This window comes from Hemicordylus capensis, chromosome 1, assembly GCF_027244095.1.
Source record: "Hemicordylus capensis ecotype Gifberg chromosome 1, rHemCap1.1.pri, whole genome shotgun sequence".
Lineage (NCBI taxonomy): Eukaryota > Metazoa > Chordata > Lepidosauria > Squamata > Cordylidae > Hemicordylus > Hemicordylus capensis.
Genome location: NC_069657.1, coordinates 239,142,981 through 239,168,972, shown reverse-complemented (window position 1 = coordinate 239,168,972; position 25,992 = coordinate 239,142,981). Strand labels below are relative to the sequence as shown.

At 44.6% G+C, this 25,992-nt stretch overlaps 1 protein-coding gene across 3 annotated transcripts in view; it reads right to left on the bottom strand.

Annotated features, from left to right (window-relative positions):
* Positions 1 to 8,148: 8,148 nt before the first annotated feature.
* Positions 8,149 to 25,992, bottom strand: part of LOC128340228 (uncharacterized) — a 48,835-nt gene continuing 30,991 nt past the window's right edge. The window contains exons 2-10 of one of the 3 annotated variants that reach the window (XM_053285153.1): positions 19,608 to 19,930; positions 19,211 to 19,381; positions 18,878 to 19,005; positions 16,313 to 16,408; positions 14,125 to 14,260; positions 13,562 to 13,656; positions 12,917 to 13,069; positions 12,698 to 12,794; positions 8,149 to 11,829 (exon numbers count right to left, since the gene is read on the bottom strand). In XM_053285153.1, coding sequence (XP_053141128.1) covers positions 12,753 to 12,794; positions 12,917 to 13,069; positions 13,562 to 13,656; positions 14,125 to 14,260; positions 16,313 to 16,408; positions 18,878 to 19,005; positions 19,211 to 19,381; positions 19,608 to 19,833 — 1,047 coding nt within the window. In that variant the 5' untranslated portion in view covers positions 19,834 to 19,930 and the 3' untranslated portion in view covers positions 8,149 to 11,829; positions 12,698 to 12,752. Of the gene's footprint in view, positions 11,830 to 12,697; positions 12,795 to 12,916; positions 13,070 to 13,561; positions 13,657 to 14,124; positions 14,261 to 16,312; positions 16,409 to 17,003; positions 17,104 to 17,742; positions 17,809 to 18,877; positions 19,006 to 19,210; positions 19,382 to 19,607; positions 19,931 to 25,992 lie in introns of those variants that run through there. The other 2 variants (XM_053285154.1, XM_053285155.1) reach the window with 2 other exon arrangements.

Genomic DNA, 25,992 nt, shown 5'->3' with positions numbered 1-25,992 from the left:
GGCCGTCAGCCACCCTCCTCCTCAGGCCGGCGGGGCTTTGCCCACTGGTGGTCCTCCTCCCCAGTGGCCGCCCTCCTTCTCAGGCCAGCGGGGCTTTGCCCGCCAGCCATCCTCATCCCTGCCAGCTGCCTTCCTCCTCTGGCTGGAACGTTCCACCAGGCATCCCTGCGCATCCCCATGCATTCTGGCATAGAGAAATAAGTTCTTCGTTCTTGCTGACAATCTATATAATTGTCAGCAAGAACTAAGAATCAAAAATGAGTGATTACAGTACGGTTGTTTCCTTGAAAATGAGAGGTTTGGGGGATGCAATTAGAAGGGCCAGGATATCTAAACATATTAAGTCCTTTAACCCTGTTGTGGTCTTTGTTCCCAGACCCTAGCCCAAGAAGACACGGAGACATGTATATGGTGAAAAGGGCCACAACTTTATTAAAATTACAACATGGCGAACTGGAACTTTAGGTGATTAATCACCGCTAAACAACAGTGCGGGCTCCTAGGCATGAGCAAGGACCCAAAGCCCTGCACATAGCCTGCATGGGTGACACACCCTGGCTCAGGAAATAGGGCAGGAATGACCCGCCCAATCCCTTCACAGCCAACCACCCCCTTTTCAGGAAGTGATCTGGATCCTTCAAGGACTTCAACCACCCCGGACCGCAGAGCCCAAAGGCTGGTGAAGTCTTGAAGCTGGTTTCTTGGCAATCGTTCTCCCCGTGCCGCACAGGCAACAAAGGAGCGATTAACCAATCAACCTTAGAATACCCAAGGGTGCTCACCGAGATCTAACCTCAATTTCCCTTAGCCCGCACTGCTACTGCCACACAGGGAGGTTAGCCCACGCTTGACCTCCCTGCCCCATAAACCTCCAAGAACTCGGCAAGCCCCCTCCGAATATTGCTCAGGTACAAATCGCACCAAACCTCGGACAAATGAACCCCGTCGGGTCGGTACAGCTGAGGTAGGCGTGCAGCTATCCCTGGTTGGAGTACAACTTTACCTCCAGCAGCCCTAACCATATGGCCTAGGGCCGCTGAAGCCTTGCGACGGGCTTTCTCCACCCCAAGACCCGAAGACACCCCCCTCCAGACTCTACGCTGGAGCCAGTTAACCCAAAGGATGTATACCCCCGGGATCCAGCTCCGAAGAACCTTGAAATCGGATGCGGCTTGCCGAATAATTGAGAGGCCAGTTCGCCGGCCCAAGTCATTCTCACCTAAATGTAAAATTGCCACTTGAGGGGCAGGAAAACTATCTAAATGGTTCCTAACCGTGGGGAGCAGCTGGCCCCATAGCATGCCACGCATGCCCAACCAATATATAGAGGCCCTCCGGCCGAAACCCAACTGTGTGCCCCACTGCGAGGTGCTGGCCCACCTGAAGGCCTAGAAGACCAGCGAATGGCCACACACCAGGACCTGGACTGGAGCCGCCGCTCCACCAGCACCTGCAGGGAGAAACACAGAAGAGAAACCATGAGACGTTGGCCACTGTCAGCGCACATACCGCCTGACCGCCACGGACCTCCAACGCCCAATCCGCCGCACGGCATCCTCAGTCATGCCCAATCCGGAAGCAGTAGAGGCAGCCCCTATCCGGAAGAAATGAAGGGTGAGCCCAGCTGTGGGGATCCTGGCTTCCTTAAGGACCTTCCTGATCACTGTCAGAAACTGATATTGCGTCAATGGGCAGCCGCTCCCATGAAGAAACAAGCATCCCCCAGGCCGGGGACACAGTCCAATGTAATGCCTAAGGGCTGCCACCGGGCAGAGCGCAGAACCAGTAGCCTCTGCTAACTTGACCAAGTGACCCTTGCCCCTCTGATCCGTCTTAGATCGACGGAGGCACAGGTTAGCCGTACCGGCCTCAAATGTTAAGTCAGAAAGTTGGAGACAACAATCCCGTGGGGAACAGCTGCTACGCGGCAGCAACTCAGAGGGGCGAAATGCGCCAAAAAAGGCAACCAGAAGCGCTGCCCTAAAGAGGAAAACTTCCCAAGGGCTGGAGCAACAGCCGTCCAGGCGACCCAAAATGGAAGCCAACATGTCCAGCATAATCGGGCGCCTGCTGTCAATCAGCGCCGGAGACATCCTGGCCCATCCCTCCAACATACGCCTGATACGTGGATCGGAGGAGGAATCCCCGACCCCCCTAACCTGAGCCTCAAAAGACAAGGCCGACAAGTAACCGCCCAAAGTAGACCCAGATCGCCCCGCTTTGTGTAGTGAGACTAAAAACTGCTGCAGGTGACCAACCGGGGCAGGCCAAGACTCTGCCAAACCTTCAGCCTTCCGGAATTGGGCAAAAGCCTCTATCTTGGCTGCGTAACTCGCCCTGGTACTAGGTGCCAGTGACGCTGCTATGGCCTGCTGGGCTTCCAATTGCCAAGCTGCCACAGGACTGCTGGCATGGGGTCCGGGAGCCGCGCTGCCTCGGGAGCTAACGCCCTGAATCTGTCTATCTGAAAACGAGACAAGGCGTCAGCGATCTCATTTTTTATCCCCGGATCATGGCAGGCCTGAAAGACTATATTCGCCCGCAGGCATTGGAGAACCAGTGCTCTGACCAAGCACATGACCCTCCGTGAGTGTGAGGTTTGGGTATTGACAATGTGCACCACGGCCTGGTTATCACACCAGAACCTCACAGAAGAGTTGGCAAACTCCCCCTCCCAGATGTGGACTGCAACCACAATGGGGAACAACTCGAGAAAAGTCATGTCCCTAACTAACCCTCGTTCGACCCACAATGCAGGCCAGGGGGCAGCACACCACCGGCCCCTAAAATAGATCCCAAACCCGGCCCCTCCAGCCGCATCCGAATGGACCTGCAAGTCGGCTTCTAAAAGCTGTTCAGACCGCCAGAGAGAGGTACCATTAAATGTGAGAAGAAAGGTTTCCCACAGGGCCAAATCGGCCCTGACTCCTTCGGAGATCCGCACACTGTGGTGCGGGGCCCGAAGGCCTACCATGAGATCGCAGAGTCTTCTCAGAAAAGCCCTACCAGGGGCAACCACCCTGCAGGCAAAATTCAGGTGACCGGCTACCACCTGCAGTTCCCTCAGGGAAGCCTTGCGGGCCTGCCCTAGGGTCCTAACCAAAGCCAGCAAGGCTTGCAACTTGTCAGGGGGCAACCTGGAGCACCCTGCTACTGAGTCAAGCTCAATGCCTAGGAAAGACAACCGGGTAGCTGGGCCTTCCGTCTTATCTTGCGCTAGAGGGACACCAAGTTCCGCTGCTAACTCCATGAAGGAGCACAGCAGGTGACAACATTCCCCAGAATTGCCCCTCCCTACAAAGACAAAGTCATAAAAAAAAATGGGCCGTTGACACAAGCCCCGCCCTCCGCCGCACTGCCCATTCTAAAAAAGTGCTAAAAGCCTCAAAGGCCGCACATGAAATCGAGCAGCCCATGGGCCATTAAGTACTATGTACTTAAGTTTGTCTTTCACAACAACCCTGTGAAGTAGGTTAGGCTGAGAGATGTGTGACTGCCTAGTTTCATGGCTGAATGGGGATTTGAACTCGGGTCTCCTCTGTCCTAGTCCAGCACTCTAACCACTACACCACGCTGGCTCTCGTGAAAAATGAAAAGGTTTGCTGGTAATAATATAGTGTTGGGGGGGGGGGCTTTAATATTGATGCCACTAAGTCATCTAACGAGAATAAATCAAGATCTTTACAATATAAGAAACAAGTCTTACTATAATTGAACTTTCAAAGATTGATGCATAAATATGAGCTTATAGATTCTTGGCAAATGCTTGATCCCTCCGCAAAAGTTTTACCTTTTTTTCAGGAAGACACCAATCTTATTCTAGGTTGGATTATATATGGGCATCTAATACTTTTTTAACACAAATCCATTTCATAAAATTTCATAAGGGAGAAATTGGACCCATTCTTGTTTCAGATCATGCCCCAGTGATCTTTAATTCTATCTTTCTATTTATTTATTTGATACATTTCTATACCGCCCCAAACGCAATTTCTCTGGGTGGTTTATAGACGATGAAGGCAGCCAATAAAAGATTAAAACATTTCAAAAATTAAAATTAAAAAGTTAAAAATTTTAAAGCATAATTAAAACACAATTAAAACAGTATCTAATTAGAGGAGAAATTTTTATTCTTCCCGGTTTGGCGTTTTAAACCTAGATTACTTGTGGACTGGGTGTCAAAGCAACAATTGGCCTAAACATTAAGAATTTTTTTTAAAATGAAAATGATAAGGAACATACATCACTAGTAATGAAATGGGATGTGATGAAAGCTGTTATTAGAGGGGAGTGAATTGATCAGATGAGCAGGATTAAAAAAGAATCAACACAAATGCATGATAAACTAGAATTGGAGAGTAAACACTTATTGGCAATATTTCATAGAACAGGGTCTGTTAATGCCTTTAAGCAAATAGAGAAGAAAAGGAAGGTGCTCGTGGTTTTGGAAATGACAAAAAATTCTACTCAACCCATTTATTTGAAACAAAGTTATTATGAATATGATAATAAAATTACAAGATCGTTAGCCTATAAATTAAAGAAAGTTAAGGAGAAGAGGCTTATAAAAGTAATAAAGGATTATAAAGGTCGAACCATCACTAACGCTAAAGATATCAGTGATCAGTTTGTTAAGTTCCTTGAACAATTATATAATTCTCATAACCCAACACAAGGGAAAATCCATAACTACTTAGATAAGACTAGTACCATGGTATCAAATACCATGGCTAGTTTGGTTTCAAATTAGATCTATATTGATGGATAGTAGTAGTAGTAGGGGGGAGTCTGGGGAGATTCCAGGCTTGAAAAAACCTGGAGGACCCTGGATGAACCCTCAGGAGAGACCTTTCTGCATTAAGCATCAGGCTGAATGGAGACAGGCTTAACAACATGCCTTCTGAAGAACGGCTTGCTATTTATCTACTTTTTTCTTGCCTATCAAATCTCTGAGATGACCATGGCTTTTGAGCTTGCAAGATCTTTGCCATTTCTTTTTACTTCTTCTGGCCTCCCCTTTTTTTGGTCTTTATTACTTTTGAGCCTCCTACTGACTTTTCCAGAGGGAATGATGTAAACGGCATTAAGAAGAGGCTTGGCTGGGAGAGGAATGAAGTCTTACATGACCAATGTGTGATTCTACTGCTTAATTTTTTGCAGAACCCAGCCTCTTATTTCAATCAGTTTTTAGTTTTACCTTGAAGAATTCCTGCGAGTGGTTTTGCAAAGCGTTTGATGCTCTAGTTACTAATTACTCTCATTTTGAACTCTAATCACAGCACTGGAATTCCGGCACTGATAAAAGTGTTTTATGGCTGGTAATTAAGTTCTTTGCTCTTTGTGTGGCACTCTCTGTTTCGAACATTTAGTAGCATTATTGAAGTTGGGATGGAATAGATAAATGAATGAGGGTTTTTTGTTTTTAAAGGTTTGAATACAGTATGTATATGGAAGTTTGAATACAGAAGCTCACTTGTGGTACAATTATGTTTATGTCTCTTGCTTGCTGCCTGGAACTTTTAGCAACATTATTGAAGTTGGGACTGTAGAGACAAATGGAAAGGGGATTCTTAATTTCTGAGCTTTTGATGCCTCCTTTTCATTATATTATGGATTATGGTGATGGAAAAACAGGGGAAAAGAAAAAACTCTGAACGTTACGGCATCCTTTGGGAATTTTGGACTCTCTTTATTTTCTGCTGTTGACTAATTGGATGAATACCTTCTACCACCACTGATGGAGTATAAATATTACCCAGCATTGCAAATCCTATTCAGAAATCTGGCCTGAAAGTCAACATTTGAAATAGGAATAATCACAAATAGAAGACCTAAGACTTTTTATATTTACTACACGTAACCTGATAACACACTTTCCCATGCGCAAGCTTTCTTTCATATGGAGCTAGTTCCGGCAGTGTTTAGTCTCCCAGCAGAGTTTCCTCTTATCTTTCTACCTGGAATGTTTTGAAGACTTTCAAGTTAACCCCTTGATGGACTACGAAAGACTCTTAATAGTATCTACTTATTTGATGTGATTTTTTCTGGGACTCTTTACTATTTTGCTTTGATGTTGGAAAGTAAATGATACCTGAGAATTGTAGTCCCTTGATGGGGGTGGTTTGATTTGAACCGGTTTGAACTGGTTTGAACTGGTTCAGACATCAAAAAATTGGTAGGATGATAGCTGGCACCCAGGGGTACCTGCCACCCAAACCCAAAAGCAATTGGACACTCGTACGGTTTTTAATGAATTTTTGAAATTTATTTTTATTTTTTTCTTAGGTATAATGGGACTCGAACCAGCCCATTATTCCTTATTGTGGAGCAACCATGGGTGCCAACAACCATTGAAATCCTGAAGCAATTGGACACCCCTATGATTTTTTATGAATATTTGAAATATTTTTATTATTTTTCTCATAGGGTATAATGGGGCCCAAATCAGCCCATATCCCCTATTGTGGAGCACCTAGGGGCACAAAGGTGGGGTTCATGGTAGACAACCAGGGGTGCCTACTATCCACAAAGTTCCAAGGCAATCAGACACTCCTCTGATTACTGGTGAATTTTAAAATTATTTTGGAATTCCTCATAGAGAATAATGAGGATTGCAGCAAATGTATAGCTTCACGTCAGGGAGAAAGGGGTGTCCTAGAGTGGAGTGTGGCGGGTGGTAGTTCCCAAGGTGGGCAAGGAAGCTATCAGAATTATTTGAAAGGAATTGGGCAAAGGGCTGATTTTAAAGTGATTTTTGAAGTTTACGTGACTTTAAGGTTTTTCTCCATAAAGAAGCATGGAGGTGTCAGCAAATGTATAGCTTCATGTCGGGGGAAAAGGGGTGTCCAAGAGCAGAGTGTGGTGGTGGTAGTGCCCAAGGGGGGCCAGGTAGCTATCAGAATTATTTGAAAGGAATTGGGCAAAGGGCTGATTTTTGAAGTTTATGTGTCTTTAAGGTTAGCAATGAGAGTGGATTCAGTTTGTCATTGAAAATCTCATATGCTACCAAAGAATGTACACTCAGAACACTTCAGAAACAACAAAACCCAGTACCCCATGGGTTAGCAACCCATGGGGGTGGTTGGCACCCTCTTTGCACTAGACCACCACTCACTCTGGGCCACCCCAGCACCTCACAAGTGGCTTTAAGGTTTTTCTCCATAGGGAAGAATTCAGGTTTCAGCAGCCCCATAACTGCACTTGGGGGTGCTGGGGTGGCCCAGAGAGAGGGTGCCAACCACCTCCATGGGTTGCTAACCCATGGGGTACTGGGTTTTGTTGTTTCGGAAGTATTCTGAGTGTAGATTCTTTGGTAGCATATGAGATTTTCAATGACAAACCATGAATCCACTCTCATCTGCTAACCTTAAAGACACATAAACTTCAAAAATCACTTAAAAATCAGCCCTTTGCCCAATTCCTTTCAAATAATTCTGATAGCTTCCTGGGCCCCCTTGGGCACTACCACCCACCACACTCTGCTCTTGGACACCCCTCCCCCCGCCCCGACCTGAAGCTATACATTTGCTGACACCTCCATGCTTCTTTATGGAGAAAACCCTTAAAGTTGCATAAACTTCAAAAATCACTTAAAAATCAGCCTTCTGCCCAATTCCTTTCAAATAATTCCAATAGCTTCCTTGCCCACCTTGGGAACTACCACCCGCCACACTCCACTCTAGGACACCCCTTTATCCCCGACGTGAAGCTATACATTTGCTGCAATCCTCATTATTCTCTATGAGGAATTCCAAAATAATTTTAAAATTCACCAGTAATCAGAGGAGTGTCTGATTGCCTTGGAACTTTGTGGATAGTAGGCACCCCTGGTTGTCTACCATGAACCCCACTATTGTGCCCCTAGGTGCTCCACAATAGGGGATATGGGCTGGTTTGGGTCCCATTATACCCTATGAGAAAAATAATTAAAAATATTTCAAATATTCATAAAAAAATCTTAGGGGTGTCCAATTGCCTCGGGGTTTGCGTGGTTGTTGGCACCCATGGTTGCTCCACAATAAGGAATAATGGGCTCATTCGAGTCCCATTATACCCTATGAGAAAAAAATAAAAATAAAATTCAAAAATTCATAAAAAATCGTACGAGTGTCCGATTGCTTTGGGGTTTGGGTGGTAGGTACCCCTGGGTGCCAGCTACCATCCAACCAATTTTTCGATGTCCAAACCAGTTCAAAATTGTTCAAATTCAAACCGAACCAGGGGGAGGTTTGAGCAAAACCAAAACCAAACCACCCTCTCCTGGTTCTAACCTCGTTCGAATTTGAACCGAACCGGGCAAACCGGTTTTGTGCACATCCCTAATTTTTAATTCCTATTGGTTTATTTCAAGATAAAAATGTATACATTTAGATTATCACAATTTATACTAATATGTTTAGTTTGTTATTTTAGCTATTATTATATGCTTATTTAGAGCCCCTGGTGGAGCAGTGGTAAAACTGCCGCCCTGTAACCAGAAGGTTACAAGTTCGATCCTGACCAGGGGCTCAAGGTTGACTCAGCCTTCCATCCTTCCGAGGTCGGTAAAATGAGTACCCAGAATGTTGGGGGCAATATGCTAAATCATTGTAAACCGCTTAGAGAGCTCCGGCTATAGAGCGGTATATAAATGTAAGTGCTATTGCTATTGCTAAGTGCTATTATTTAATATGAACATATTCAATTTATTCCCTCTGATGAAATAGCAAATGTATGATATTGGTGAATATGGAAATCTGTGTTTAAAGGCATATAGGTGAATTTATCTGTTGAAGCTATTAGGTTGAACTTACTTATAAGAGATAGATTTTACTGAAAGCTGATTAATTTTCCCCCATTGGATTCCCTGTTATTGCAGTTTCCAAAAGTATTATAGAGACTAGGGAAATTAATTTATACATTTATACGTTTCATCTATAATTATAATTACTGCTATGTTTTTGGCCTGTATGTGTAATTAGTCTTTTCCAATATGAAGAATTGGTTTTATGGATTCCCTGTTAATTTAACAGCTGTTATCAAAAATTCTTGTGAAGAGGAAAATCTTTATACTAAAGGGTATTGTTTTTTCTCTATTTTTTTCAAATCATGGGTTAAAACTGAAGTTTAATTGGATGGTATTGCATGAGATTATGGCACTGAAGATGTGTTTGGTTTTCAGAAGATTGAGAGTTCCAGATGCAGTTTGTTTGTTTGATTTTTCATTGAGGAATTTCATTTTAGTATTTCATAAGATCTCCTCTTCTCTTTAAATTAACTTTTCCCCCTTCTCTCAAATTCCTCCCTGTTGTTCATCTCTTTTTTATATAATAGGTTCTAGATGCCAGTCATGAACATTTGCCAAAACGTCTCGTATTTGGTGTGCATGGGTTGGGAATTTTGTCTTGGCTCTGGGTTTAAAATATCCATACTTCATGTCTTCGCATGGTCAGTTTCTTCCTCTCTAATAATTAACTTTCTTCTTTCCTAAGCCCTTGGATTATCTGGACAGTCGAATGGGAAGTTCAAAATCCATTTTTAAAATCTTTTTCATTAGACTTTAGATCTATTTTTGTCGCTATCCCTTTTGTTTTAAATGACACTCCCACAATTGAGAATACCTTTTGAGCTTATAAGTACTAACAGGATTCCTTGCATTTTTGTTCCTCAGTCTCCGTGTTTCCATCATTTTTGAACCTCCCATGGACTTTTTAGGAGGCAACTATGCTGTATTGTGTATTGAGAAGAGAGCCAGTAGGAAGGGATTAATTAGTTCTGCTTGAGGGATCCTCCTGCTTTATTTGGTTTGCATTATGAAGGGTTTTATGACCAGATAACTACATTCTCACTTTAGAGCTTTCACTACCAGCACTGAACCTATGGTGACGAAATTTACAGCTTTCATTGGGGAAGTCTGCTGGCAGGAGCTTTTCTTTTTCTAGATCTTTTCTTATTAGAATTATGCTTCTTTAAAGACTTTGAATTTTTCTAATCTTTTCTCGATTTTTAGTCCCCCCCCCCCTGCCGTCTATTAGTTTAGCACCACTAATGGAGCTTGCATTCATTGCCTATACTACTCAGTATTGAAACCCTGATTGGAAATTTTGTCCAAATTCCTTCATCTGCTATTCACAGAATGAAACTATGACTGGAGAGATAGGTGTGTCTGAATGGAATTTATAGCTTTTCACTGAAGCTTTTTTATGTCTTTGTGTTATCAGAGTAAGGATTTTAAAAGACATTGAACATTTCTGGCATTTTTCTAGATTCGTGGATTCTTTTTGTCTATCTTAGACTCTATCCCTCCATTAGCTTAATAAATAGCATTATTAATGGAATTTGTACTCATTACTTATATCATTCAGTATTCTACATGGATTTTTTAAATTTGCTATTCAGAGCTGCTGGGACAGAAAATATTAGAAGATTTATGACTTTTTATAACCCTTTTAAAAATTTAGCACTGGAGAACATTGTAAGTTTTTTAAAATTCATCTCTTTCTGTTAGACTCAGGATTCTGAAAGCTTCAGAATAATTCTGAATAAAAAAAATTGGAGTGGGGAAATTTACATTCATTGATTTTATTGATCTGTTTTGTATGCGGACCATTAAGTTGTGGATTTCTTATGTGGATACTCTATGAAGGTTTTATTTCAGTGGGTTTGAGTATTTCTTTATTATGCGACAGCCTTTAAAAAAATCTATTTAATTAATTATTATTATTTAACTAATCAATTTTTCTCTTCTTTCTTTCTGGGTGCTTGAATTACTGATATTGCCTATACCTGCAGTACTTCCTGGCAAAAAGACTCCTGTGTGGATGGAACAAAGGGAAATTGATGCAGCAAGAGAAGCTGTAGGTGTGGATGTCCCATGGTGGCTCCTCCCATTATCGTTCATCATGATGTGTGTGAGCACATACAGTTCATAAGATGGCAATGAAGAATGTCATGTTAGCAGAGTCCAAGGGCAAGTGACAAGAAAAGAGTGATGGCCAGATGTTGCAGATGGATGAAAGGTGCTCTTAGATCTCCATATCATTGAGGCTATGGTGACCTGAGCTGAAATATCTGCCCATAGGTTGTTCTTTGTTGAGATGGCAGATTTATGGTTCCTGAAAGATGGCTTCAGGTCTGAGGATGTTTTGCCTTCATAGCGCATATGGCAATATGGATGTTTGCACTCTTTAATATATACGACAGGTGGATGTATAGGTGAGTTTCCCCCAGATATAATAGGTTTTCTTGGTAGTGGTACTGCTAAAAGTGATGATATCCCTTAGAAAAGTGAAAGTAATGAAGTGGCTGGATTGACAGTGATGTGATCCAGGATTGCTGATGAGTGATTTTTGGACAACTCTCAGTAATTGCCTGTACAGATTAGGTGGTTGATGGAAAGCAACAGCTTTAGCTGTAAGCAAATTCTGAACTTCTGGGAAAAGCTCTCAGGGTAGTGGCTGTCTTTCTACTGCCTGGTGATAGTCTGGTGAGGCAGGATGAAAGTCTACCAAAATGGGACCCTCTCTTCTTTTTGCATATTTTGCCTCTGTAGAGAATCCCTTGATATGGCTGATGTCCTATTAATGTTGTAATCTTTGAGGGTATCCACATTTTCAAAGGTGTCATTTCAGTTTCCTGATTCCTTTGAAGAATTTTGATCATGATGACTGATACATTTAATTCAGATGATATGTGATCTTTCTCTTGATATGTTTAGGGTGGAAGGATGTATCGTTCAAGTATGAGTGTTTCATATGGAAAGGAAGGAAAGGTGTCATGGGAGGGAAGGAAGAAGGTTTCATGGGAGGGTAGTCGGCTTAGCTACACTGCCAAGGTCCATCAGTAAGTCACCTGAATGGAAGAGAAGAGAAGGAAAAATATAATGATGCCAGCACCATTTGACTAAGGAAAGTGTTAGGGATGGGAATCGCTGTAGAACTCCTAATGTAATAAGTGGAGGAGTTGTATGTGGAGCTGGTGTTAGCATTCAGGCTCTCAAAGCAAATAGTACCGTCTGCTTCCAAAGCAGTAGGTTCTTTCGCAGAAAGAACCCTGTTGGACCTATGTCATGGCTGGTATTTTTTTCTAGAATAGTCCTGTGGTAGTAATCATTTGAGGCCACAGCATATAAAAGATGCAGCTAGAAAGCAAGTCATAGGTGTAGCTTGTATTAAGTGCCATGGAAGTTAGGTGGGCCGCTGAAAATTGGCTCTGAAAATAATCCCGCATTAGTGGATTCATTTTCTAGATAAGCATCCACGTTCATAAATTCCGCCCGAATTCTGCATTAGGTCCACATTGAATTTCTGGGTCCTGGCAGCAGGAGGAGAGGGTGACTAGGAGGGTGACATTCACAATAGGATTACTAGATTTAGATTTGAGGTCCTTGGATGTTGCCTTGAGCCTGTAGCCCCTGAAAAAGCAAGGAACTATAGGAATTTCTCTCCCAAAAGTTCCATCTTCCCAGGATGCACTGCACATGTGCATGTGGCCTTAAAAGCAATGACTTAATGCAAGAACTTGGATAAGGTTTTCTGACTAATCAAGACATGACCCCTTGGGAAGTCCGGGTCACACACATTACAGCAATATGTTTGGGACCTTTAACTCCTAAAACCAGCTATGGTACAGGGGATGGGTTTCGGTGGGTGAAAGTACTTGCACTGTGGCTCCAGGGATGTGGTTCTCCCCTCCCCAATTCCTTGGAAATAGAGATTACCTTGGTTTTTATAAAGACCTTGGAGTTCTTCAGGCAGCCCTTTGCTCTTTTTAAATTAGCGGAGACGACACCAGATTTTCCTCCTGATTTCCTCCTCCTGTGGAGATGGGGAAAATGCCCACCCCGCCAGAATCAGAGGCCCTTTTTGATTACAGGAAAGGGCTGGGGCTGTGTGCCATCCCCCACCCCCACTGCCATGCAGCTTAACCAGTGGCTCACCTCATGCCCCATCAGTGCATCGGCCTTGCCCAGGAGGGAGTACAGCAGAATCAGACCAGCCTCTTTAATCCTGTGGAGGGGATGATCAATGGCCCAAAGAGTGGTCCTCAGGAAGGATCTTCGCTGATCTTTGTTAAAGATCTCCCCGAAAACCTAAAATCAAGAATCAGCCTCAATTAATTCCCCTGAAGCCCAAAGATGTGCAACTTGATTCACATGCATTCAGCTCATACGCACTGCTTCTCCTATTCTCCCTCTTCATTCCTTCCTTCTTTGATCTCCTCCACAGTCAGAATTGAGATGACAAGCTGCTTGGGGAAGGACCTGCTCTTCTGCTCAGGCTACTCAGTAAAGGACCATGTGCATTGATAGATGTAGATATTCCAAATTAATCATCATTATCTTATCAAGGTGTCATGCCACTACAGCAGGTTGAAAGTTGCGTTTCCATGAACTAACATGCTCTGCAGTTATTTAGCCCGTTGTGTCTCTGGAGAGTGTTCTGTCAAGATGTCCTAATGCTGATTCTGGCACTTCTTGAATGCAGAAAGTGATGAGGACGCCTCTGCCCATCTCACACTCTCAAAAGGAGGGACAACGGGCCATTCTGGAACCCAAGGGAGCCACACAGAGGGATCTTCTTACCTCCCCAACTCTGGCTGTGTTGAGATAGGCCAGAATTCTCTCATCCTGCTGCCATCTCCGGCTCCACAGCTCCCCAGCTTCTTTGCTGCTCTGGCCTGAGAAGGAAACATCAGGGGCTAAATAGTTATACATCCTGATGACATAGGGGGTTTCTGACAGAATGGCTGGAAGTTTTTCTGGATTCCCCCCCCAAGAGGAATTGCTCATTGCAGCAGTGGTCCGAAGCCAGACTTGAGAAATAAGAGGTTCGAGTCTGGTTTATGAGAGGGCCTGTATACTCATTGTCTCCATGTTTGCTTATGGGATGGGGTCTAGTGGAGAAGGGGAGATGAGGAAATCCAGCTGAATCAGCTGCTGGTCACTCACTAGTAGAGTCATCTTTGTGGAGGACACATCCTTATTGAAGCACCTTTCAAGGGACTCGGCTGAAATCAGTAGATATAAATGGACGAAGCCAAAAGACCAGGGGCTATAATCTTATTTACTGGTATTTGAAACTAAGGCATTTGTTATAGAACACATAATAATCTAGAAAGCAGTGTTGGTCTCACCAGCTTCCTTACCTTTGTGGTGGAGAAGCACCTCTAGGAGCCGGTAGATTCCCTCCCTGGCGTATCGGCTCACATCCCTCCTGGAATCCATAATGCAGATTCCCAGTTTGGGCACATTGTGGCCCAAACTGGGGAGTTCTGCAGAGTTCTAGCAGGAAGGAAAATGAGAGGGATCTCTGTCATCGACATTTCTTTGTCAGCCCTTCCCCTTCTTTCATTGGCAATTGATATTCCTGGGTTGGGTAGACCAGTCATCTCTTCCCTTCCTAACGCGAATAGACAAGTAGGTCCCTCCAAGGGGGTGCATTTTCCTCTCTGTCTTGGCAAGGGGTTGGTGACAGGATGAACTTGATACCTACAGGTATATTGCCAGAAGAGTAAACTTCTCTAGTTTCATTTGCTTTCTATAGATATTATATAATCTAATGAGATCTATGGTTTTAAATTTGTAATGTTGGTTTTAAACTATTTTAATGTTTAAATAATTTCCATTGGTTAATTGATTTAGTTTTGATTTTAATTGTTAATTGATTTTATTTGTTTTGATTTTGATGTAAACAGCCCTGAGCCATTTCTGGGAGGGCGGTATATAAATCAAATCAATCAATCATTTTTTTTTAGTTTTTGTGTTTTTTAATGTTGCTTTCAACCATCACAAATTCTAACTTCCTTTTGCTCTATACTAGTTCCCAGCCTATACTAGTGCAGTCATCCCTTGCCAACTGCAGTATTCCCAACGGTTCCCGCAGTTTCAGTCTCTGCGACTGGGAAATGGTGTCCGGACTCACCAACCGCAAACCAAGTATCCGTCCACATGGGTTTTGGGGGGGAATCGGGTGGTTTCAGGGGTTCATACTGTTCATTCCTCTTGCTGGCCCTTGATTACCCTTGCCCATTTAAAGTACAATTGAGTGTTTCGCCGCGGTGTGTGCGTGTGTGTGTGTGTGTGTGTGTGTTGTCCAAAAATTCCCAGAGGTTGCCTTTTGCAAAAGGCAGAGCATCGGATGTGGCAAGGAGGGAAAATGTGGAAGGGCAGTAGCAGTAACTGGCAAAGGAATGTTGGGGTGGGGAGACAATGACAGGTCGAGGAGAGCTGTAGTGGCTGAAGGCAGTGGCAGGTCTGTGGAGGCAGCCAGTCTGCTTGTCTGCCAATCCACCACTGTAAGATGGACTGCCACCCTTCATCTCTTGGGAGCCAGAGACCCCTGATGTCAGGGATAATCCTGGGCTGAACCCTCCTCCTAACCTATTTTGTCTATGCCTATGGACTATTGCCTTTCATTTTTATCCCTATGGAATCCTTTAAAACATTGTTATTGTTAAAGAGGAGCATGAGGATTAGTCCAGTTTTGAAGTCCCTTTTGTCTCTGTCACGCCTTCTGAACTCTTGACTATCCCCGGGCCTCATCACACAACTGCCTCCCGCATGGACTTAGTCAGGAACTCCTGTGAAGCCTCTGGTCTGGAAAGAAGGAGTCAGATTTCCTCCCATTCTCACCTCTCCTCTGTTTTTCTGTGGGAATCTGTCAACTGCTCATACTGAGGTGTCGGAAGCCTGTGTGATGCACCTGTGAGGGACCTATCTAGCTTTCTCATGCCCCTTTGCCTGGATTTGAAACTATTCCTCCAGCCACTCCTGTACACGTATAGCAGAATTTCTTCACAGAGCTGGTGGCAGTTCTTCCCCTATGCCCTTATATTGGCTAAGAGTCAAGTTGAGAATCCTTTTGGGGGGAGCCAGGGTCAAGGGCAGTACTGATTTGCCACAGGGAGCATTTAAGTATCTGCTCAGCCACCTGCTCCCTAAAGTGGTGCTTTCAAGGAGAAGCTTTACCTCTTGAATCTGTGCATGTATAGTCTAGCCCTTTGTGTCCAGGAGAGGAAGTGAGTGGCTTCCCAGAGATCTCTAGGATGGAACAGGTGAGTCTGCTCAGTTGTTTCTCTCCTGCGTCTCTTTGATTTGGGGATACTGTTCCTGATCAAGCTTTTATTCAGAGATGTGTAGAGCATATGTGATGCTGTTCAACAGCATGTTGTATGAGATTGCGCATGATGTTCCTGCCTTTTCCGTTGGGCTGCCAATCACAGAAGAGCCACAGTGGTGCATGGTGGGCATTCCCGCTGACTACATGTGGCCCAGGTGTCCATCTCTCCCTGCTGGGCTCTCCTTCCCACCTCACCACCTCTTCAATGTTCTTACCTCCAGGAGGGACAAGAGATGCTGTGTGGTTGGGGCCTCTGACAAAAACCCCCTCAGCATCAGCTCCAGATTGTCTGCTGCGAGTTTGTGCAGAGCCTGAAAGAAAAGAGAGAGCCAGTGTGTAATTGCGGCACTCCCCCCAGGCCCCGCCCTCCAGCATGTCAACAAAGAGGAGCTCAGCACAGTCAAGGCGAGAGCCTTCCATCAAAGCCATTCAATGGATGAGAAAATAGACCAGTGACCTTCACTGGTTATGCGGCAGAGGCTGCCGGCACTCGCCCATTCTGCTGCCACTTCCACATCTCCTTCTGCCTTCTGCCACAGGCCTGTGATTGGTCCAGTGCCCGCACCCCTAGCAGCATGTGACCCAGTGGCGAGCGGGGAGTGTGCACACTGAGGGGGCTCTCCAGGCACCTTCCTGTCTTTCCCGTCTCTCGCTGCTACTCAGAAGGCACAGCAGAAGGCATGGGGGAGCATGGGCCTCGTCGGCCGAGGGGTGAGGACAGGGAAGTCGAGGCCACCAGCGGCCCACAAGCCATGCAATGAAGGAGATGGAAAGAGACTGTGTCAGCACCCGTGAATCACCTCCTCTGCTTTTTTTCCCTTTGCACCCCTGAAGATAGAAGGTATCTCAGGGAATTAACAATCATGGCTCCAGGAGGTGTGTTTGATGAATTCCATAAGAATGTACCTGTTTGTGGACATTTCCTGCTTGCACTGTTATGAGCCCACGAACAGCGAAGTGCAGGATCGCAGACTCTAGTTCTGGGTCAGTTGGAGGCTTGATTTTGCTGGCAGGGTAGGGGGGAAGTTAAGTTATGCAGGGTGGGGGAGAGGCTGTCATCCTCAGGTGCAGCCCAAGGCATTTGGGAGCCTGAGGTGAGGTGCAAATTGCTGCCTCACCTTGCTCCCCCCCAAGTCCTACCTGGAGCTTTTACACACATGGCTTTTAGTTTGAATATCCTCCAGAATAGAGAGCGTGAGTCCACATATCAACTGGATTTACCCCAAAGTCGTTGCAGGCTATCGGGTCAGTTCAGACACGACTCTGTTGCCTCCCGAATAATGGCTCCGCATTCTGGCTTAGCCCGAATTACTGTATGTCCAGCAATAAAAAATCCTTGATTTTCAGCAGCTTCCAGAGGAATCAAAACTCCTCTGGGGCCCATCACAGAGCCAATACATCCCCGTTCTTTTCCCAGCCACTTGTACTGATAGTGTTGTGGGCCAAAGGGAAGACCCCTTCTTTTTTATAGGCAATTTCCATTTCCTTTTCTGCCCGTGTCTCTCCCCTTTATTTTAACTGCTCTGGTGTCTTTTGTGCAAGTCTGAAGGTTTTCTCCCCTCACTCGCCACTTTCACTGCACCCCTTTTTGCCAGCCATCTTGGCTTATTGTGAAGAGAGATCCCCCTTCTCCCAGAAAAGATACCTGAGGCAGGAGACGGCAGCCATGGCATAAAGCAGGAGAATGGTAGGCCCAGACTGCACAGGGGACTTCTCCATCACCACCTGAGAAAGACCAAGGGCCAAAACAAAGCAGAGAAGCATCAATTCATGATGCTTCCTAGTGTGGCTATTTCAGCCCACTCTTGAGCTTTCCTTCCAACCTCACACAACCTTCCAAGCAGAGATCCAGACTCTCCTGGCCGCTCTTATATGAAGCCTTGCAGCAAGCACAGATGACAGCCAGGAAATGGACATCCTCATCCTGATTGTTGGCTCTCTGAAGTTGCAAGAGAGTCAAGCAGTTAGGTAAGAGAAGACATTCTGATAGGGTCCAGCACCCATCCCACGGTGGCTCTGAATGGAGAAGAATTGAGGACCTTCCCACCCTGCATAGCATTCTGCTAGTGCACAGAGAGAGGGCGGAACTGAAAAGGGGATGGAATCAAAAGGGGTGGGATCCGTAGGCCACCATGGAAATTGTTCTGGACTCCGTGGCTGCTTCTGCTCCAGTCATTTCGTCCCAGAGGCACACATTTCCTCCACTCAGTGTTTTCAGGGGATCCAGATGACACGGAGGGGAGAGCAACCCAGCACTTTCCAGTAATTCCAATGATGCCCTCTTGTCTTTTTCCACACCCTCTTTGTGGTGCAATTTGGGAGTTAAAATGCAAGGGCAGAGCCAGAATATCCAGGCAGGGCACTCTGGAGGCTTCCCAGGACTTCCGTCCCTTAAAGGAAATCCTTAAATAGGCTTCTGCCCCTTGTCTCAGTTGTTTCCTGTTCACTTGTGTGCCTCTGAATAAGCCCAAGTTGCAGAAGCCTCTTGGAAAGAAAGGAGTGAGGACTGAGGAGGCAGAAATGGAATAAAGGAGCAGGTGCTGAATGGGGCTTAATTCTGAGTCTCATCATGCAGTAAGATCATGACGGTCGGGAGAGGCATTGCTGATTTTCACAGGGAATATGGCCGTGACAGTCCTATATGACATGTCATGTGGAACCACCGTTCGTGCCCACCCCCCCTCCCTTCCATCTGATGGCAGAAAAGCCATTGGAAAGGTAAAGGTCCAGAACATGGAAGCAACCTGTGGAGGAAGCACCTGGGATGTGGGGTTTTGTACCTCCTCTCTGTCCTCCATATGCCTGTGGATGATTTTGATTAGTTCTTCATCCACTTTGCAGTCCTCCACCTCAGACTGGTAGGAGCTGGAGGAAAAAAGGGAGCAGTGCATGCTGCTGACTGATGAATCTGGGGGAAAGAACAGGAAGAATGTGCAGACATATTAATGCACCCATCTGTGTCCTTCTTCCAAAAAGGACCCAGGTTCTTCTCACTGAAACCCTCTTTGTTTAGGAAGAGTATAGCTACCTTGGAACCTGCTCTGCCTCCCATCCTCACCTATTGGCCTCAATTTCTAAGATTTTCAACCCCTAAATCCTGAGCATCTCCTCACCTCCAGATTGGTTTCCAAGTGCTCTGGAGCTTTGCCTCTCAGTATCGCTCAGGTCTTCCCAGACCATCTGTGTGGAGCGGTCCACCATGAGCTCCTCACCCAGTTTTAGGTCCTCCAGCTCTGATTCATCTGAGGAGATGAGGGTGCAGTGCATACTGCTGACTAATGAATCTGGGGGAAAGAACAGGAAGAATGTGCAGACATATTAATGCACCCATCTGTGTCCTTCTTCCAAAAAGGACCCAGCTCCTTCTCACTGAAACCCTCTTTGTTTAGGAAGAGTATAGATACCTTGGAACCTGCTCTGCCTCCCATCCTCACCTATTGGCCTCAATTTCTAAGATACTCCATTCCCAACCCCTAAATCCCCCCCCCCCAATCCTGAGAATCTCTTCACCTCCAGACTGGTTTCCAAATGCTCTGGAGCTTTGCCTATTTTTGTGTGCATCTCTCCCATCCTTGACAGCGAAAGCCTCCCTCCTCCTGCACAGATGGTACCATTTGGTTCTGGGAGGGGCTGATGGAGTGCTGATGCCAAAACTCCCCTGCCGTTCAGGATCCTGGTGGTCTCTTGGCTTTCTGCAGCAGGCTATCAAGTGCCAGCTCTTGGGATAAGCAGCCATGGGCACTGTGGCACCCTCTTCTTATCTTTTGCTGCTTCCTTCTGGTGGACCAGACTTGGGCCTCCGCTTGCGCAGGAGGTTCCGCAGCCTTTGCAGCCTAGAACCGAGTGGAAAGAAGATGAGAGGTGGGGCTTGCAGGGTCCTCCTGCTCTTTGTCCCTAGAGTGAGCTTGGGCCACCTGTTTGGAAATGTTGCTGTAATATGTCCAGCCAGTAGGTGGCACTAGCCTTTGCTTAAAAGGGTCAAATGAATGGTTCAGCACCTGGACTCATGAAGATACACACACAGGTGTAGTGAAGCATCAGAGCATGCCCTGAGGACAATCTCTATTAAAAAGATCCTTGCCTTAGATAGAGAAGAGGAAGCCCCAAGGCTCTCCTGAAATCACAAAGAGAATGATAGAATCAGAAAGTAGAAACCTCTATGAAATCCTACTTACATCTTGCTCCCTTTGTGTTTCTCTGACTAACAGAAAGCTCAAGCACAAACACAGATGCACGTGTGCACGCTTTCTTTCTCTCTCTTTTTGTCAATATAGTGATCCAACACTATAACACAGCAGAGAAAAGCATATGCTTCTGCTCCCAGATAGCACCTCTGCTCATGTGACCGATGAGTGAGCAGGGGGAGGTGTAACAAGAGAGGTCATGTCCCAATGGACCATTTTTCCTCCTGAGTCCCAATGTTTCATTTCTCTGAGTGGCTTTTGATCTATGTTGAGCCTCTGAATTTACTTCTGATTTTCTAGATATGTTTTCAGTGGCTCTTGGACAACCGGTTCCATAATCAGAAGGGCACCTAGGGAATTTTGGAGCATGGACCTAAAGGTTTTTGAAGGCCCCTCCCACACACACAAACAGTATTTCACACACACTTTTAGCGTGACCACACCACCCGGGACAGACTAAAAAGGATTTGGGGTCCCCCAAGGGGACTGGAGGCCCTGGACTTCAGCCTGGAAGTCCAGGGGTAAGAGCGCCTCTGTCCATAACCATGATAACCAAAATACTTTAGACTTATGACTAGAGAAATAAGAATGAGAAGGAATCAGAAAACCCTCTTTCTTTATCTTTGGAAGATTGTTAAAAGTAACTCCTCAGTGCTAACTGCAGGGCCGGTGTTACCATCAGGCCAACTAGGCAGCCACTTAAGGTGCAGAACTCAGAGGGGCGCAGAGTACAGAACTCAGAGGGGTCACAAAATAGTCTGGCACCGGCCCTGGCTATCTGGCCTTCCCACAATTCTAAGTTGGCATTTCAAAGTAGTGCTAATGGACTGACAAGGCCACCACACCTATTTGCATGGCATTACTTCGTTTTGCATTCCCTTTGGGGTTTATGATTAGTGCCGCTTATAGCAGATTCAAGCTGTATGCAGCATTGTGCAACCCTCTTTTGAATGTAACATGGTAATAGCTTTTCTTTTCCACCGAGAGTTGAGAATTAACTTGAGCACAAAAAAGCTTTCAAAGCAGTTATTAGCAAATTAGCAAAATAATTGAGAAAATGGCTCCCTGCCTAAAAAAAAATCCATGAATCTAGCAAAACCAAAAACGAGTTCAGTGAATTTTAAAATCCTTGTTCTATCAAAACAAGGGTATAACAGGTTTACTGCAGGAACCTCAGCAGCAGACCACCACCAAATGTTATAAAGTTCAGTTGCACCTATCTTCCACTTAAATTTCAATGTTATAAATAAGAGATGAAGGAATCTAAACGGAATTCACGAATTCAATCCTGCTAATAAGAACTCTAAAATAGAGATGTAGTTTTAAATGTATCTCAAATGTACGTCTCACATATGTCTTAGTATGTAATTTTAAATGTGCTTCAATGCACTATATAATTCCAATAAAATAAAGGGGGAGGATCCCTCAGACAGAAGATACGCTGGTTCTGCATGGTTCTGCGCCCAAAGCACACCATAGATCACATCAGTCACTTCATACTGGCTGTCTTCTCCAAACGCAGTTCAGCACAGCTACCTCCTAAAAAATCCATGAGAGGTTCAGAAGACAGCAATACAAAAATCATATTAGTATCTGTAAGCTCAACTATAAATCTAATCGTCAGAGAAAATAGAACCTAAACCTCTCACAGAACACTCCCCCTGAGTTTAATTAGTTATTAGGCAACTATATATTCAAACCATTCCAAACAAGATTGATCAATGGAGAAGAAAACAATTTTTAAAAAACACGCTAGTTTTGCCATAACAGAAATAGTATGTGTATTGTAAATACAAAGCCACATATCCACCAATAAATAATCAAAATTCCCATCTCGTCCTAAACAGGTGAACAAAACACCACAATAAAGTAATTGACAGAAATCAGCTAAGCCTTTAATAGTCCCCCTCCTTATATAATGAAAAAATAAACAAACCAACCGGAGAGATAAATGGAAAGATATCCTTTCATGAAGAGGGAGACTAAATTCAGCCATAACTGATCTTTATAACCTACAACTGGGAGCATCAGCTATCACACACTATGACAGTGAGATCTCCCCCCTATATCTAATCCTTCACAATTTCCTTCCAATTGTTTCCATCACAAACTGTTCATTCAGTTAAGCTTCTCAAAGTATTGTTATAAAGTATTCATAACAAATAATAAAACCATTGCGGAAGAGAAAGGAATATCATCATCATCTTGAAAGAAACCGTGGAAATAATAAAGATATATATTTCTAAAAAATTGAAGATCAGGACATTTTAGTAGAGCATACTGTCAAGTTTAAATGACCACCTAAGTCTCCTTGAATTGATATTTCCAAGAGCTTTAAGATAGGCTCAAAATACTTTTTGTGCAAAGGGAAGACCGGCACGTTCATTCTTAATTCCAATGGTCTGCTGATGGTCACTAAAGACCTGGGTACTTATTGTAAAGCTATTGACACTTGTTTGACTTAGAGATTAATATCTCATCAATAGATCAACTTCCTGCTAGAGTGCTGTAAGTATATTTGCCGGTAAGGTCTCCACAAGTGGAGCCATGTAAGTGTCTCAAGCGACTCCTCAATTTAAACTGAAATCATGTAAAACCTGCAGCATTGATAATATTGTCTTTAGAAACTCTTTACTCCAAAGTCCTCATCATTTCCTCCTGCTTTATTAGACTTAGAGGAATAAAAGATATAATCCATTCAAGCATTGAAATCTCCAGCCATGACCACGTAAGCTGATGGGTGTTGAATTCCTGACTTCAATAGACATTGTTCTTGATTAGTCCAGCAGGTCCCCTTACAAATTTGAATTGGTGGGTTGGAGAGATATAACTAATAATCAGATAAATGTGTCTAATTTTAACAATAAAAGTTATTGCTACTGCCTAAATAAGCTCGTGTGGCATTTAAAGTAGAAGCTAGAACGCTGGCATCTCATCCACATGGTCTACGTTTCTGCTCGGCTGCAACTGCTTCTAATGTCAAACCCTGATGCCTATTTAATTCTATTCTATTTTGGGCCCAAGTTTCTTGAAATCATAATATATCAAACTGATGTATATATTCCAAGAATCATTGAAGCTATTCTCACGAGCAGCAAAGACCAGGCGAGGGAAGCCCATCCCGGTTTTTGCTGCTCGTGAGAATCGCTGGGAGCCACACGACTCCCGGTGGTGGCGCGGCAGTGAGGCCTCTTACGTAGCCCACCACTTCACTCAGGTTTTGGCCGCGAGTGTGCCCAAACACCGGGCTACCTGATCGTGTGCCTGCTGCAGCTGCTTGCAGCCGTGGCGGACAAACTCAGAGGGGAGAGGGGCTCCCAGGAATGCACTGCGCACTTGCACAATCGTGATTGGGGCCCTGGGGGTAGGACACCATGCAGCAGTACTTCCATGCGCCAGACCCCCGGAGCTGCTGGGCAAGGCCTGGCGAGGTTTGTAAAACCTTTATCTATTTCTATATGTAATTTAGCTAAACAACCACCTAGCATTACTAAAACTATCAAGATTCCTCCTAACATGAAAAGAATGTCACTAATTAATCCAGTTAAAGAAGCAATTCTGAGTCCAGAAACAAGTTCTGTCAAAAAGGGTTTTAAGTGATAGATCTTTGCAAATAGAAAGCCCAGAACCTGAAGAACAACAACTATTTCAATCCTTCTCCATCTTGCTTTAATTGAACAACAAGCTATTATAAATAGATCAGTGTCTTTAGAATGCGTTAGTAAAAGAAATGAAGAGACAACTGAAGAGGATTTGACCGTTTTTTCAGAAAATCCACAAACACGTGCAGTAGTACATCCACAAATTACCATTGATAAGAATAATGAAGTAAATCGAAGTCAGTAGCCATTTTTCTCCAAAGGAAATTGACTCAGTATTAGTTAATTTAAAATCAATGCTCCTTCAAGAATAGCAAAGTCACCAACATAACTAACCAGGTTGAGCTCAAACCCTACGAAATCACTTACTGAAATGAAGGCTCAGAAATCAGAATAAACCCCAAAACTGGCAGTACCTACGTTAATCAGCTAGGAATAACTGAACCTACATGTAGACAATCTAAGATCCAAAACATATTCCAGTTATTTCTACTTTCTTTCATGGAATTAGCTGGATGGGCTAATAAGACAGCAGATAATGAAGCCCATCTCACGATGGGCGAGAAGGGCTACCCTCTTATGCGGGGAGGAAGCCTGAAAGCGCTTACCTCCCCACAGAGGATCACAGTGAGGTCTCTGGGCGTGCAAATCGCCCTCCCAGATGGGTGTTGGCTCTCCTGCGGGCCACCTGTGCTTCGCCAGGCCTTGCCCAGCAGCTCCGGGGGTCTGGTGCAGGGAAGCACTGCCGCATGGTGTCCCACCCCCAGGGCCCCAATCATGACTGTGCAAGTGCGCGGTGCATTCCTGGGAGCCCCTCTCCCCCCTGAATTTGTCCGCCGCGGCTGCAAGCAGCTGCAGCAGGCACACGATCAGGTAGCCCGGTGTTTGGGCACACTCGTGGCCAAAACCTGGGTGAAGTGGTGGGCTACCTAAGAGGCCTCACTGCCGCACCACCACCGGGAGTCGTGTGGCTCCCAGCGATTCTCACGAGCAGCAAAAACTGGGATGGGCTTCCCTCGCCTGGTCTTTGCTGCTCGTGAGAATAGCTTCAATGAGTTCTTAGAATATATACATCAGTTTGATATATTATGATTTCAAGAAACTTGGGCCCAAAATAGAATAGAATTAAATAGGCATCAGGGTTTGACATTAGAAGCAGTTGCAGCCGAGCAGAAACGTAGACCATGTGGATGAGATGCCAGCGTTCTAGCTTCTACTTTAAATGCCACACTAGCTTATTTAGGCAGTAGCAATAACTTTTATTGTTAAAATTAGACATATTTCTCTGATTATTAGTTATATCTCTCCAACCTGCCAATTCAAAAAATTGTAAGGGGACCTGCTGGACTAATCAAGAACAATGTCTATTGAAGTCAGGAATTCAACACACATCAGCTTACGTGGTCATGGCTGGAGATTTCGATGCTTGAACGGATTATATCTTTTATTCCTCTAAGTCTAATAAAGCAGGAGGAAATGATGAGGACTTTGGAGTAAAGCTGAGAAACTCTAAAGACAATATTATCAATGCTGCAGGTTTTACATGATTTCAGTTTAAATTGCGGAGTCGCTTGAGACACTTACATGGCTCCACTTGTGGAGACCTTACTGGCAAATATACTTACAGCACTCTAGCAGGAAGTTGATCTATTGATGAGATGGTAATCTCCAAGTCAAATGACTGTCAATAGCTTAACAATAAATACCCAGGTCTTTAGTGACCATCAGCAGACCATTGGAATTAAGAATGAACGTGCCAGTCTTCCCTTTCCACAAAAAGTATTGTGAGCCTATCTTAAAGCTCTTGAAAATATCAATTCAAGGAGACTTAGGTGGTCATTTAAACTTGACAATATGCTCTACTAAAATGTCCTGATCTTTTATCATTAAAACCATAGAAAGTGATTCATTAGTCTCAGAATTAGTAGCTTATGACACCGTGATTGTAGTTCTCTATAAACATTTGACTATTACCCAGTCAATTGGATGTTTCAACTCAATAAGGGGAAATCGTTAGTTTGATAGAGATTGAGGCTGGTCTCACGATCAGTGAGACCTGCCAGATAGCGTTCTGCGGGGAGAGCGGGATTAAGCCGCTCTCCCCGCAGAGGG